The sequence below is a fragment of the Rhodnius prolixus genome, unplaced genomic scaffold (assembly GCF_049639745.1).
Source record: "Rhodnius prolixus isolate KJV_2025 unplaced genomic scaffold, Rpr scaffold_3, whole genome shotgun sequence".
NCBI classification, from domain to species: domain Eukaryota; kingdom Metazoa; phylum Arthropoda; class Insecta; order Hemiptera; family Reduviidae; genus Rhodnius; species Rhodnius prolixus.
This window is the reverse complement of record NW_027411603.1, coordinates 51,714,533-51,730,185: the sequence shown is the minus strand read 5'-3', so window position 1 is coordinate 51,730,185 and position 15,653 is coordinate 51,714,533. Positions and strand designations below refer to the sequence as shown.

Genomic DNA, 15,653 nt, shown 5'->3' with positions numbered 1-15,653 from the left:
GGATAGACTTCTAGAACTGGAAGAAGCTCTAAAAAGTATAAAAATTGATATTCTTGGTTTATGTGAAGTAAGGAGAAATGCTGAAAAAATTGTGCATCGGAAAAGTGGACTTATATTCTACTGCTTTGGGGAAACTCCGGGGCAAAAAGGAATAGGGTTCATTGTAAGGGAACGTCTAAAAGGAAGAATAGAAGAATTTAGAGGAATCTCAGAGAGGATTGCTATATTAAAATTAAAGATGAGGGAAAGTAAAACCCTGAGCGTAATTCAAGTTTATGCGCCTACTGCAGAAGCTAGGGAAGAGGAAAGGTCAGCATTTTTCTCTGCGCTGTCATTAGTTTTAGAAAAAGAAAAACAGAACTGGAAAAATAATGTCATAATAATGGGCGACTTTAATAGTCAAGTGGGTGTAAAAGAGACTGACGAAAACAGTACAGTCGGTCCTTATGGATATGGTAAGAGGAATGAGGCCGGTCAGGAATTAGTGAGCTTCTGCCAAGAACACGAAATGAAAATAATTAATACATTTTTCAAAAAGAGGGCTGGTAAGAAGTGGACGTGGATTTCTCCAAGTCAGCTATATAAAACCGAAATTGACTACATCCTGGCAAAGAAGAAAGGAATGATAAAGAGGTACGATATAATTGGAAATTTAAACTTCAGTACTGATCACAGGCTTATAAAGGCGCAACTCTCTGAAGAATGGATGTGTAGGAGACCTCGCAGTCAGTGGAACACATCTCATATTGGAATAAGAGTATTGAAGGTAAATGGACAAATAGATCTACAAAGTAACTTGCAAAATATCTCTAATTTAAAATATACATGTCTTCAGGAAAACTACAACCATCTGGAAGAGTTTATTAAAAATAGTTTTGAGGTAAACAAGGAAAAGAAGCTAACTAAATTCTCTGACAAAACAAAAGAACTAATAAACGAAAGAGAAAAACTGAAAAGAAAGAAAATTAAAAATTTCAATGATAAATTGGAATATAACACACTCTGCAAACTAACTAGGTTTCATATTAGAAAAGACATAAAGACATTTGAGGACAAATCAATTGAAAAGGCTTTAAACACAGATGGATCGATAAAAAAGATGAAAAAAGATTTACAAGAGGGCGTTTTCTGGAGTACTGGATTTAAAGATAATAGTGGGAAAATACAAACCAATAGGGGAAATATTATGAACACAGCTACAGAATTCTATGAAGAACTATACAGTTGTACAGATGGAGCATCTTACGACAAAAATGTGGAAGTTGACTGTCAAGAAGTACCTGTCTTTCAGAACAAGGAAGTTATCGCAGTTCTGAAAACACTAAAAAAAGATAAAACGCCAGGTAACGACCGTATTACAAATGAAATGATAAAAGCAATAGCCCCAAGTATAATGGAAGAGCTAGTGGCGCTATTTAATAGAATTTTACAAGAACAAACAATTCCTATACAATGGCAGAGGGCAGATATAGTTCTACTTCATAAAAAAGGAGATTTCCACGACATAAATAATTACCGGCCCATTAGCCTCACATCGTGTATTGGTAAGGTCTTTATGAAGCTCATTCAAAATAGAATCCAACCAATTTTAAATATGTATCAGCCCATTGAACAAGCAGGTTTCCGAAGTGGATACTCTACCTTAGATAATCTTCAAGTGCTAAACCAATTGATTGAGAAGTGTGAAGAATTTCAAATTGGACTCTACCTGGCCTTTGTCGACTTTACCAAAGCATTTGATTCTTTGGATCACACCTTCCTCTTCAAAGCCCTACAGAAACAAGGTATACCATCTCAAATTATCAATTTAATTAAAAACATATATCAAAATAACTATGCAAGAATTTTATTAGAAAAACCGGGACGATACTTTAGGTTACAAAAAGGTGTTAAACAGGGGGATCCGCTATCGCCTCTTTTCTTCAGCGCAGCTTTGCAAGAAATCTTTCAACAGCTGAGTTGGAGTAAATTAGGTATAAGAGTGGATGATAAATATATAAACCATCTACGCTTTGCTGATGATATTTTACTAATTTCTAAGACCTCTGAAGAATTACAATTTATGTTACACAGCCTTACAGATATGAGCAAGAAAGCTGGTCTCAGCATAAACCCCGGAAAGACACACCTCTTGACTAATAGAAAAGAAGTGGATATTCAGGTAGAAGGCCGCAAATTGAACTGGAACCAAGATGTTATCTACCTGGGGCAGCTTATCTCATTTAAAGAAAGAAGCGAAAAGGAAGCAAAAAGAAGATGTGCTGTCGCCTGGAGGAAGTACTGGTCATTAAAGTTTATTTTAAAAAATAATAAGGTGAGTTTGGCGAATAAAATAAAAATTGTCAGGAGTTGTGTTTTTCCAACGCTAACCTATGGTTCCCAAACTTGGTCCATCACACAAAAAATAATAAAGAAAATAACTTCTACCCAGTCTGCAATAGAGAGAAATCTACTTAGTATAAGTAGACTTCAAAAAATAAAGAATAAAATAATAAGAGGCACAACAAGATTAGATGATGTAATGAAGATAATTAAAGAATTAAAATGGAAATGGGCGGGTCACATTGCAAGACTAAAAGATGGAAGATGGACAAAAACCTTAACAAAGTGGGTTCCAAGATGGGGAGTAAGAAAAGTAGGACGACAAAAGATGAGATGGAAAGAAGACGTTGTAAAGGTTTCAGGTGAGAACTGGATGAGGATGGCTGAGGATAGGGAGAAATGGGCGCACCTGGGAGAGGCCTTTGCCCAACATTGGGCCTAGTTTCCAAAACAAAACAAAACAAAAAAAAAAAAAAAAAAAAAAAAAAACAGTTTTAAATAGAAATTTTATCTGAATTTTATGAATTTTATTTGTATTTTATATCTGATTTTGTGTTTTTTGAAGGAATTAATAAAGGCTTTATTTATTTATTTATTTATTTATATATAGAGACTTATGTTATCTATAAATGTTTGAAGTTTCATACTAATCCGTTGGTTAGAAAGGGAGATATTGAGGTTTAAAGTTTGTGTGTATTTGAAACAGTGAAAACTTTAGCTGCTATTTTCTCCTAATCTACTCGATCGATTTAGTTTATATTGTACCTGTATATAGAGACTAATGTTATCTATAAATGTTTGAAGTTTCATACTAATCCGTTGGTTAGAAAGGGAGATATTGAGGTTTAAAGTTTGTGTGTATTTGAAACAGTGAAAAGTTTAGCTGCTATTTCCTTCTAAACTACTCGATCGATTTAGTTTATATTGTACCTGTATATAGAGACTAATGTTATCTATAAATGTGAGCCCTAAGATGACACTCTGGATTTACAAGAGTGTAGTAAGACCCATGGTGTCACATGGGGCGGTGGCTTGGTGGGCAAAAACCTTGCAGGTGGGTGGAGTCCGGGCGCTCAGTGGTATTCAAAGGCTAGCGTGCCTGAGTGTCACCGGTGCCATGAGGACCTCCCCTACTGCGGCCTTGGAGGTTTTGCTAAATCTGCCCCCACTGCACTTATACATTCAAGGCGTTGTAAGGGCCGTTGTCGTTAGGCTTATGGAAGGACAAGCTCCTATTACCGTCAGGCATGGAGGAGCATATCAAGAGTTATATGAGGAGCTGGAGGCCGATTCTATTTTGGGCCTGCCTTCGGATTCTATGACTCCCAAATATAACTTCGACAAGCCGTTCAAAGTCTGTATTGGAGACCGGGAGGCTTGGAGACGTGGACCCCCAGTGGTGGGAGATTCAATGTGGTACACTGATGGCTCCAAGATGGAGGAGGGAGTGGGAGCGGGAGTGTACGGGGTGAAGCCGAAATGTAGCTTTTCGGTTAGCCTAGGGAAGCTAGCTACAGTTTTTCAGGCTGAGCTGGCTGCAATTAGGTTCTGTGCTACCGAGATTGAAGGGCGAGGAATTATTAATTCTAAAGTCGTAATTTTCTCGGATAGTCAGGCTGCTCTACGGGCAATTAGTTCCTATCAGGTTAACTCAAAACTGGTTTGGGACTGTCTGGGTGCCCTGAAGGAAATTAGTGACCAAAATAAGGTCTTTCTGGTCTGGGTACCTGGTCATTCAGGACATAAGGGTAACGAAGCGGCAGATTTATTGGCCCGGGAAGGCTCTGCGAGATACTTCGTTGGCCCGGAGCCCTGTTTTGGGGTTCCGAAGTGTATTAAGACTGCGACCATTAACTTATGGGTGCAGAGTAGGTCTCAGGAGTGGTGGTCTGCCACCACTGGACAGAGACAGGCGAAGGAGTTTATTAAAGGCTATTCGCCGAGGCTGACTGCAGAATTAATCCGCCAAGGCCGTGGGGCTATCAGGATGATTGTAGGTCTATTAACTGGCCACTGCAGACTCAGAAAACACATGCATCGCATGGGCCTGGCAGATGATAGCCTTTGTAGGTTCTGTCAGGAAGAGGAGGAAACAGCACTGCACGTGTTGTGCCAGTGTGAGGGGCTTGTTTGGCTAAGGATGTTACTTCTCGGGGAGGAAAAACCAAGGCCTGTGAGCTTTACCCAAGAGTCGCTCTCCAGCATAAAGAGTCTAATCAAAAGGACAGGTCTGGAGGGTGAGCTTTAAAGTTAGGGGAGCCACAATAGACCCAAAGGGGTCGCAGTGGCGTAGGCCCTGAGGCCACCCAAAATTTAATCTATCTATCTATCTATAAATGTTTGAAGTTTCATACTAATCCGTTGGTTAGAAAGGAAGATATTGAGGTTTAAAGTTTGTGTGTATTTGAAACAGTGAAAACTTTAGCTGCTATTTTCTCCTAATCTACTCGATCGATTTAGTTTATATTGTACCTGTATAAAGAGACTAATGTTATCTATAAATGTTTGAAGTATCATACTAATCCGTTGGTTAGAAAGGGAGATATTGAGGTTTAAATTTTGGTTGAGTTTGAAACAGTGAAAAGTTTAGCTGCTATTTTCCCCTAAACTACTCGATCGATTTAGTTTATATTGTACGTGTATATAGAGACTAATGTTATCTATAAATGTTTGAAGTTTCATACTAATCCGTTGGTTAGAAAGTGAGATATTGAGGTTTAAAGTTTGTGTGTATTTGAAACAGTGAAAACTTTAGCTGCTATTTTCTCCTAATCTACTCGATCGATTTAGTTTATATTGTACCTGTATATAGAGACTAATGTTATCTATAAATGTTTGATGTTTCATACTAATCCGTTGGTTAGAAAGGGAGATATTGAGGTTTAAAGTTTGTGTGTATTTGAAACAGTGAAAACTTTAGCTGCTATTTTCTCCTAATCTACTCGATCGATTTAGTTTATATTGTACCTGTATATAGAGACTAATGTTATCTATAAATGTTTGAAGTTTCATACTAATCCGTTGGTTAGAAAGGGAGATATTGAGGTTTAAAGTTTGTGTGTATTTGAAACAGTGAAAACTTTAGCTGCTATTTTCTCCTAATCTACTCGATCGATTTAGTTTATATTGTACCTGTATATAGAGACTAATGTTATCTATAAATGTTTGAAGTTTCATACTAATCCGTTGGTTAGAAAGGGAGATATTGAGGTTTAAAGTTTGTGTGTATTTGAAACAGTGAAAAGTTTAGCTGCTATTTCCTTCTAAACTACTCGATCGATTTAGTTTATATTGTACCTGTATATAGAGACTAATGTTATCTATAAATGTTTGAAGTTTCATACTAATCCGTTGGTTAGAAAGGGAGATATTGAGGTTTAAAGTTTGTGTGTATTTGAAACAGTGAAAAGTTTAGCTGCTATTACCTTCTAAACTACTCGATCGATTTAGTTTATATTGTGCCTGTATATAGAGACTAATGTTATCTATAAATGTTTGAAGTTTCATACTAATCCGTTGGTTAGAAAGGGAGATATTGAGGTTTAAAGTTTGTGTGTATTTGAAACAGTGAAAACTTTAGCTGCTATTTTCTCCTAATCTACTCGATCGATTTAGTTTATATTGTACCTGTATAAAGAGACTAATGTTATCTATAAATGTTTGAAGTTTCATACTAATCCGTTGGTTAGAAAGGGAGGTATTGAGGTTTAAAGTTTGTGTGTATTTGAAACAGTGAAAAGTTTAGCTGCTATTACCTTCTAAACTACTCGATCGATTTAGTTTATATTGTACCTGTATATAGAGACTAATGTTATCTATAAATGTTTGAAGTTTCATACTAATCCGTTGGTTAGAAAGGGAGATATTGAGGTTTAAAGTTTGGTTGAGTTTGAAACAGTGAAAAGTTTAGCTGCTATTACCTTTTAAACTACTTGATCGATTTAGTTTATATTGTACCTGTATATAGAGACTAATGTTATCTATAAATGTTTGAAGTTTCATACTAATCCGTTGGTTAGAAAGGGAGATATTGAGGTTTAAAGTTTGTGTGTATTTGAAACAGTGAAAAGTTTAGCTGCTTTTCTCCTAATCTACTCGATCGATTTAGTTTATATTGTACCTGTATATAGAGACTAATGTTATCTATAAATGTTTGAAGTTTCATACTAATCCGTTGGTTAGAAAGGGAGATATTGAGGTTTAAAGTTTGTGTGTATTTGAAACAGTGAAAAGTTTAGCTGCTATTTTCCTCTAAACTACTCGAACGATTTAGTTTATATTGTACCTGTATATAGAGACTAATGTTATCTATAAATGTTTGAAGTTTCATACTAATCCGTTGGTTAGAAAGGGAGATATTGAGGTTTAAAGTTTGTGTGTATTTGAAACAGTGAAAACTTTAGCTGCTATTTTCTCCTAATCTACTCGATCGATTTAGTTTATATTGTACCTGTATATAGAGACTAATGTTATCTATAAATGTTTGAAGTTTCATACTAATCCGTTGGTTAGAAAGGGAGATATTGAGGTTTAAAGTTTGTGTGTATTTGAAACAGTGAAAACTTTAGCTGCTATTTTCTCCTAATCTACTCGATCGATTTAGTTTATATTGTACCTGTATATAGAGACTAATGTTATCTATAAATGTTTGAAGTTTCATACTAATCCGTTGGTTAGAAAGGGAGATATTGAGGTTTAAAGTTTGTGTGTATTTGAAACAGTGAAAACTTTAGCTGCTATTTTCTCCTAATCTACTCGATCGATTTAGTTTATATTGTACCTGTATATAGAGACTAATGTTATCTATAAATGTTTGAAGTTTCATACTAATCCGTTGGTTAGAAAGGGAGATATTGAGGTTTAAAGTTTGTGTGTATTTGAAACAGTGAAAACTTTAGCTGCTATTTTCTCCTAATCTACTCGATCGATTTAGTTTATATTGTACCTGTATAAAGAGACTAATGTTATCTATAAATGTTTGAAGTTTCATACTAATCCGTTGGTTAGAAAGGGAGATATTGAGGTTTAAAGTTTGTGTGTATTTGAAACAGTGAAAAGTTTAGCTGCTATTACCTTCTAAACTACTCGATCGATTTAGTTTATATTGTACCTGTATATAGAGACTAATGTTATCTATAAATGTTTGAAGTTTCATACTAATCCGTTGGTTAGAAAGGGAGATATTGAGGTTTAAAGTTTGGTTGAGTTTGAAACAGTGAAAAGTTTAGCTGCTATTACCTTTTAAACTACTTGATCGATTTAGTTTATATTGTACCTGTATATAGAGACTAATGTTATCTATAAATGTTTGAAGTTTCATACTAATCCGTTGGTTAGAAAGGGAGATATTGAGGTTTAAAGTTTGTGTGTATTTGAAACAGTGAAAAGTTTAGCTGCTATTTTCTCCTAATCTACTCGATCGATTTAGTTTATATTGTACCTGTATATAGAGACTAATGTTATCTATAAATGTTTGAAGTTTCATACTAATCCGTTGGTTAGAAAGGGAGATATTGAGGTTTAAAGTTTGTGTGTATTTGAAACAGTGAAAAGTTTAGCTGCTATTTTCCCCTAAACTACTCGAACGATTTAGTTTATATTGTACCTGTATATAGAGACTAATGTTATCTATAAATGTTTGAAGTTTCATACTAATCCGTTGGTTAGAAAGGGAGATATTGAGGTTTAAAATTTGTGTGTATTTGAAACAGTGAAAAGTTTAGCTGCTATTACCTTCTAAACTACTCGATCGATTTAGTTTATATTGTACCTGTATATAGAGACTAATGTTATCTATAAATGTTTGAAGTTTCATACTAATCCGTTGGTTAGAAAGGGAGATATTGAGGTTTAAGTTTGTGTGTATTTGAAACAGTGAAAAGTTTAGCTGCTATTACCTTCTAAACTACTCGATCGATTTAGTTTATATTGTACCTGTATATAGAGACTAATGTTATCTATGAATGTTTGAAGTTTCATACTAATCCGTTGGTTAGAAAGGGAGATATTGAGGTTTAAAGTTTGTGTGTATTTGAAACAGTGAAAACTTTAGCTGCTATTTTCTCCTAATCTACTCGATCGATTTAGTTTATATTGTACCTGTATATAGAGACTAATGTTATCTATAAATGTTTGAAGTTTCATACTAATCCGTTGGTTAGAAAGGGAGATATTGAGGTTTAAAGTTTGTGTGTATTTGAAACAGTGAAAAGTTTAGCTGCTATTTCCTTCTAAACTACTCGATCGATTTAGTTTATATTGTACCTGTATATAGAGACTAATGTTATCTATAAATGTTTGAAGTTTCATACTAATCCGTTGGTTAGAAAGGGAGATATTGAGGTTTAAAGTTTGTGTGTATTTGAAACAGTGAAAAGTTTAGCTGCTATTTTCTCCTAATCTACTCGATCGATTTAGTTTATATTGTACCTGTATATAGAGACTAATGTTATCTATAAATGTTTGAAGTTTCATACTAATCCGTTGGTTAGAAAGGGAGATATTGAGGTTTAAAGTTTGTGTGTATTTGAAACAGTGAAAAGTTTAGCTGCTATTTTCCCCTAAACTACTCGAACGATTTAGTTTATATTGTACCTGTATATAGAGACTAATGTTATCTATAAATGTTTGAAGTTTCATACTGATCCGTTGGTTAGAAAGGGAGATATTGAGGTTTAAAATTTGGTTGGTTTTGAAACAGTTAAAAGTTAAGCTCTCAGATTTTATCTTTTCTAATGTACGGTCTTGAAGTCCATTACTATATTAGATAGAGAAGTAACTTCGAAAAACATTTTTGGATATATTGCATTATTTACCTAATTGCAGTAGTAATTGTAGCTATAGTTGTAGATTGCAATAAATCGATTAAACAGAAAATGTAATTCATGTGACATTAACAATTTATTGACACATAATCTTGCACATTATGATCTTAAATATTAATTTCTATTCTTAATTTTTGTATTTATTACTACAATTGATGTTATATCCTTTTTCTTGCAGCTTGAATATTGCACATTGATCTTTGCAGAATCTATTTACATGGTGTAAACTGAAATATAACTATTTCATAAGTAACCACAGTTGCCAGAACCTGAAAAGTAATTACTGCTTTAATTTATGTACAGAATTACTTTAACTAACTATAATACTAGATTTATTAACTTATTGTTAATCTAATTTATTAAATCATAACTTTAAGTTTTTCTAACTTAAACGAATCAAAAAAGGGAGATTTTTGCCAATTGATTTATTTCAGGATTCTGGAAACATGAAATCATTCGAGAGGATTCCAGTCTGGAATCATGGAGAATACAGTTGGTGTGTGGTAAGATGTATTGTTGGTTTAGTGGGTTCGATTTCCCTGGTCTCTGGGCCTTGGATTTTATTGAATGGTTAATATGAGAAATTTATAGTAAAGTATGTTAGGCGGATATAGGCTAGACCCGCAAAGCTAAGATGAATTGTTGGTTTAGTGGGTTCGATTCCCCCGGTCTTAGGCCTTGGATTTTATTTAATGGTTAATATGAAAACTTTAAAGTAAAGTTTGTTTGTTAGTTGTCTCCGTCCACGACACCTAATTGGTAGTTGGACGTTTCAGCCCCGCCTGAAAATAGGCGATTACTTTACTTTACTTTTATTGTCGTGACTGTTTAATACTGAAATTGGCAATAATCTTTTCCTTTTTTCTGGATTAATGAATCAGTTACCAAAAAATAAGAAAGGTCAACATTCTACCAAAAAAAGATCAATTGAAATTAAAGTACAACTTACGGACGCAATGAACGGATAACCTAATTTAATGAAACCTCCTGCCATAAAATTTTCATTTCTATCTTTTAAGCAGTAAAATATTAATTGTTCCTGCAAAAAAAAGGTTTAAAAATATTAGATAAGTTACTTATTTCTGATTGGTGGAAATCATTAGAGGAAGTTGGCAGGATTCTAGAATCTTGAATTCATTCGGGTGGATTCCAGCCGGAAAACACACGGACAATACAGTTCCCATCTTGCTATTGCCTTCAAATCTAATTTCTTTTCTTTCTTAACGACTACTATGTTTCGCTCTATTGGCAGATGCAGTTCCAGGAAATGTAGAAATAAGTGTTCAGGATTTATAAAGTAGAAAAGTTGTAGGAGCTTAAAAAGTGAGCGAAAAGTACCAGTGGTGCTTAAAAGATGTAAGAATCGACATTCCAGTCTAGCATGCTTCGTAGGATACATCATAACCAGTTAAACAGAGTTGTCTGTATAATTAGAGATCACGGTCTGGAGACCGCCGATGACCTCAGATGTTGACGTAGCTAAGATTGTATATATTCATATTCTAAGTTGCAACTTAAAAAAAAAAAAAAAAGTAATGCAAACTTACATTTCTGTAGTGTTCATACTTCTTCAGCAAATTATGCAATTTCACATTGAACTGCTCGGCCTGGAACAAATCATCGTTATCTTAATATTAAAATAATGTGTTTCTTACAAAATTTCTATGATAAAGGTAGTTTACGGAGCATATCCTATCCTATTCTTGAACCCTAGGGCATTATCAGTGAAACTTTAGTCGCATAATTTGTACTACTGAAGGATAAATGTAAATGATGAAGCCAAAATTGGATATCTGTCTTCATGGGAAAAAGAGGATGCTGAATGAAGCCACTCCTGGCGACAGATCGACGAGAGAACTCCGCAAGAGTAGAGAATGTCATATATGGAAACCAGTAACAAACATCTATTGCAGAATAGGAAATCAGAGAACGGATCGCAGGCAGCAAAAAGAAAGCTTAAAGTTCCAGCGCGGGCGGCTAAACTAAGAATCAACAAGTTAACATTGCGGTTTCGCTGCTAACCAGAGCGATTATAACAGAGGAAATAAAGGAAAGTACTTTGTAGTACATCCTGCAAAAACGCAAGTTGGCTGAAAAATGCCATCGAAGCTGTTGAACTTAACAGTGAGTCGGATATTGTAACCATATCAAAATCGTATTGTAACTCTCTGGCTCTAAAAGAGCTTTATATGGTGATAAAAGACCTAAATGGAAATTGGGCATTAAACTATGTGAAAACACTTAAAATCTTACGCTAAAGAAGAAATTAAGTGATGTGTGTTGTAAAGTATTATTTAACGTAAGCGCCACGATAGCCGAGCGGTTATAGGCTAGACCCGCAAAGCTAAGATGCATATTTTTTCAGTCGAGGCTATCTACTACCAATTAGGGGTCGTTTGACGGGGGCGGAAGCTCATATTTTACTATAAACAATTTTTTTCTGACAAATAAAAAGTAGTCATACACGGGGATTCGAACTGGGCATCTCCCAGCTTGTTCGAGCGTGTTTTCGTGACAATAAATGAAATAAATAAATAAAATAAAATAAATGAAAAACTACTTACATTTCCATGAAAATTTTCACAAACATAAGCCAAAAGTAAAATTTTCACTAAACCATGAGCAGCTTCATTGATCCCATAAAAACTTAGATCATGATCATTGCATACAACTTTCAGCATGATCAAATAACCACCGAACAATATTTGAACAAAAGTTGACGTACAAGAGATAAAAATTGATTTAGAATAAATACAATTTATATGATAACCTTGTTCAATTAATTGATTGTGTTCAATAGTTAATGCAATCAAGTTTTGTGTACTTTGTATACGTTCTATATTTAATTGATTTTTTAAATTAATTATATGTTGAGTTAATAATTCTATGTACATAGAAAACTGATATAAAATCATTGTATTGCTAAATTTATAAAATACGTTAATTATTGAGAATAAAACAGTGAATATATTTGTGTTATTAATTAAAAATTTATAGACGATTTGATAGATTAGAATTTCAAATAGAAAATAGACAATTGTAAAAATTGTTATAATATTTGATTTAATTAGCACATTTTGTAAATTTAATTTTGTTTTATATAAAATAAGTTGTTTCCAAATGCTTATATAATTATAACAATTATACAAATGTATCACTATTATAGATAATTCATCGAATAGTTTGCCTAACAATACTATATTTCTAGTGTGATCGTGTTTACTACGTACAATTACTAGAAAAACCAATTTCCAATAAAGTATGAACAATAATAGAAAGAAAATTAATAAATTCAGCAAAATACTAATTGTATACCAAAATTTGGAAAAATTATAATAATTATCAACCGGAAATAGGCCAAACAATCGGCAAACACTTAGCAATACACTAATCTGTTTCTCATAGGTGAATCTAGGATGGTAGTGAATATGTTGTTGTGGTGTCGTCATCATAGTGCTGGCTAGAATTTTTTTTGTTGCCCACTGCCAACTAAATCTATAGGTAAAATAGGTTTTTATATTGTCTATTCCAGTTAGCATGCGCCATAGATTGATATTAAAATCAATAAATAATCACAGATTTTTGATAAATTACAATAATTATTATTGGCCCAAAAATTTTATGGTAAAATACTTGATTCACTTTCGCTTACTGATGGTGAGTAAAGTATTGTTATCTTTATATCGATTTTTCATTATCGATGCTTTCACCGTAAATGTCTACCATTACTTGAAACATAAATTACTTTTATCGGGTGCGGTGGGGTGGGGGGTTAACTGAACATATTCGTCAGACAACAGTTTTTGGATGAGAACAATCGCCAACCAATAACGGGTAGTTCTATTTTTGGGAAATTAGATTAATATCGATTATCGCTCTTTCTATCGATATACAATGAAGACTTGTTCGTACAGGAATGAAAAATAGACGCCCTGCAATTCTAACCTAACCCGTACCTTTGTTGGACAGTAATCCAGAGAACGGTTTTAAGGAAAGGATTTCTTGCGTCCTTATCTCCTATCACCAAACCTTTTTTTTTTTTCCAGATTACTCTTAGTTATCCCTCACTCTGCCTTCTCAGCAAGTTAGGTGGCGTGAAAATGAGATTAATCTTAATCTAGTTATCCTCTAAGTCACCATATCGTCTTCTGTATGCTTGTTTCTAGGAGCAGTTGAACAGGGGGCCCCCACAGCAAGGCCGGATTTTGCCCCCATCAAGAAATTATTGATATAAATGGAGTAAGAGAACATTGAGTGAGTATTTACTCCAGAGAAGATCTCTCGAAAATAAGTAGAAGTAAAGTAATCACCAATATTTCCCAGGCGGAACTTAACCTCCAACTTCGAAACATGGTGCCTTGGACTCTGCTTAAGTTAATACTTTACTATTATCATTTTTCTAACAAATAAAAAGTATCTACACGCTGGATTCGAACTGGGGATCTCTCACTTACAAGACTACGCTCACTATTTTGAAAACTCAATTTAGAAACTTTATAGCAAGAAAGCAAAACTTCCCCTAACCATTCATTAGATAGTGAAATCAAAATTGAATAAATGGATAAACTCTAAATTTTAAATCATTGGCCAACTTCAGCTCGATATTTAAAAAATACCTCAAGGACTTAGCAGTTAGATTTGACCATCAGACGGCGTGACCTTTTAACTTGGTCTGTACGTCTGTTTGCAAGCTGGTTGCGAAAGGTGGAACACATGATCTGGCTAAAAATAACTCATAATCTTTTTTATTTTCTTTTTTTTTTAATTACTTTACATAATGTAATATCACAACATGTATAATTAGCTACAAAAGTTGTAGTTGTCAGTTTGCACCGATTAATAAATTCTGTTAATTAAAAATAAAAATAAAATATGAACATAAAATCCGCTAGAATTCAATTTAGTTTCACTCAAATCCTAAGATAACGTTAAAATCTTTTTATTAACTCGATTTCTTAGAGGAGGCCTTGTTAATTTTTTAAGAAATTGAGTCGTAACCGCAGATATACGCGGTGACCCGTTATTTTGAGTATTAGATATGGTCACAAAAAGTAAGAGGTAAGTGAATTATTTGAAGACAAGCGGCGCCAAGAAAGCCGAGCGGTACTGGGTTCGATCCTCGGTGTCTAGGACTTGGATTTTATTTATAAGTTAATTTATAGTAAAGTATGTTAGGCGGTTGCAGGCTAGACCCGCAAAGCTAAGATGTATTGTTGGTTTAGTGGTTTCGATTCCCCAGGTCTAGGCCTTGGATTTTATTTAATGGTTAATTTATAGTAAAGTATGTTGGGCGATTATAGGCTAGACCCGCAAAGCTAAGATGTATGTTGGTTTAGTATGTTCGATTCCCCTGGTCTAGGTCTTGGATTTTATTTAATGGTTTATTTACAGTAAAGTATGTTAGGCGGTTATAGGCTAGACCCGCAAAGCTAAGATGTATTGTTGGTTTAGTGGGTTCGATTCCCCTGGTCTAGGTCTTGGATTTTATTTAATGGTTAATATGAGAACTTTATAGTAAAGTGCATTTTTTATGCGTAAATTGGAAATGCTAACTGCTTCATATTCTTCAGGCGTAATTTCGGGTATGCGTAAGTTAAAAAAAAAAATTGTTCCAAAGAAAAACATGTAGCAAGTCTGAAATGAAATAGTAATAGATATTGGGAATGTGGGTCAGCTGCAGTGAATTGCAGTTACTGCGCTGACGACCTCCCAAGGTCGGACCCTGATGCCCCACTACCCACAGTGTTTGCCAATATCGCGTGATTTACTTTCTATCTCTACCACTTCAGACATTCTGCTCGCTTCCAATCCAACCTCTAATCAGCTTCAATAATTTTTATCTTTTGTTTTTTATTTCCTCTTAATAGATTTTTAAAAAAAGTAAAGTAATGCCTATTTTTTCACGTCCAACTAACAAATTAGGAGTCGTGGACAAAATTGATTAGCAAACGTACTTTACTATAAAGTTCTCAATATTTATCATTTAATGAAAACTAAGGATCCTAGACAGGGAATTGAACCCACTAAACCAATAATACATCTTAGTTTTGCGGGACTAGCCTATAACCGCCTAACATACTTTACTATAAATAAACCATTAAATAAAATCCAAGACCTAGACCAGGGGAATCGAACCTACTAAACCAACAATACATCTTAGCTTTGCGGGTCTAGTCTCTTAACCGCTCGGCTATCGTGGCGCCTATGTTAAATAATACTTTAAAATAGAAAGTAAAAATAACTTGACAGATGAATCTACGTTGAACAAATGCCCCAAAATGACCGCACATGTACACATTCTCCATGTAAATGTGTCGATATTTCTCTCAATGTGTATTTACCGTAACATGTCCCCGTCTCTACTTCATCATCACATAAATCTATAATTGTTATCTGAACCATTTTTACAGGGAAAATACGTTTCAGGGCCATTAGGAATGTTGGGGGTACACATCCCAGTTTTAGGTGTAATGTACGATTCCACTGTATGCTGATAGTAATAATTAA

General features: G+C 34.2%; 2 protein-coding genes across 2 annotated transcripts in view; one reads left to right on the top strand and one right to left on the bottom strand.

The window, feature by feature from the left end:
* LOC141453542 (cuticle protein 7-like) overlaps window positions 1-15,653 on the top strand; it is a 262,992-nt gene that overhangs the window by 126,185 nt on the left and 121,154 nt on the right. The gene's annotated exons all lie outside the window — the stretch shown is intronic.
* Window positions 9,226-11,856, bottom strand: LOC141453543 (uncharacterized). Its single transcript, XM_074126918.1, has 4 exons — window positions 11,711-11,856; window positions 10,694-10,753; window positions 10,096-10,185; window positions 9,226-9,415 (listed from the first exon to the last, which is right to left on the bottom strand). The coding sequence occupies exons 1-4, from the start codon at window positions 11,825-11,827 to the stop codon at window positions 9,356-9,358; spliced, it is 327 nt and encodes a 108-aa protein (XP_073983019.1). The 5' UTR covers window positions 11,828-11,856; the 3' UTR covers window positions 9,226-9,355.

Excerpts from the sequence above, each read along its gene's own strand:
- LOC141453543 (XM_074126918.1), bottom strand. The coding sequence starts at position 11,827 with ATGCTGAAAGTTGTATGCAATGATCATGATCTAAGTTTTTATGGGATC. Across the intron at positions 10,754-11,710 it reads GTGAAAATTTTCATGGAAAT|GCCGAGCAGTTCAATGTGAA; the intron begins GTAAGTAGTTTT and ends GATTTGTTCCAG. Across the intron at positions 9,416-10,095 it reads GTTATCCGTTCATTGCGTCC|GTTCTGGCAACTGTGGTTAC; the intron begins GTAAGTTGTACT and ends ATTACTTTTCAG.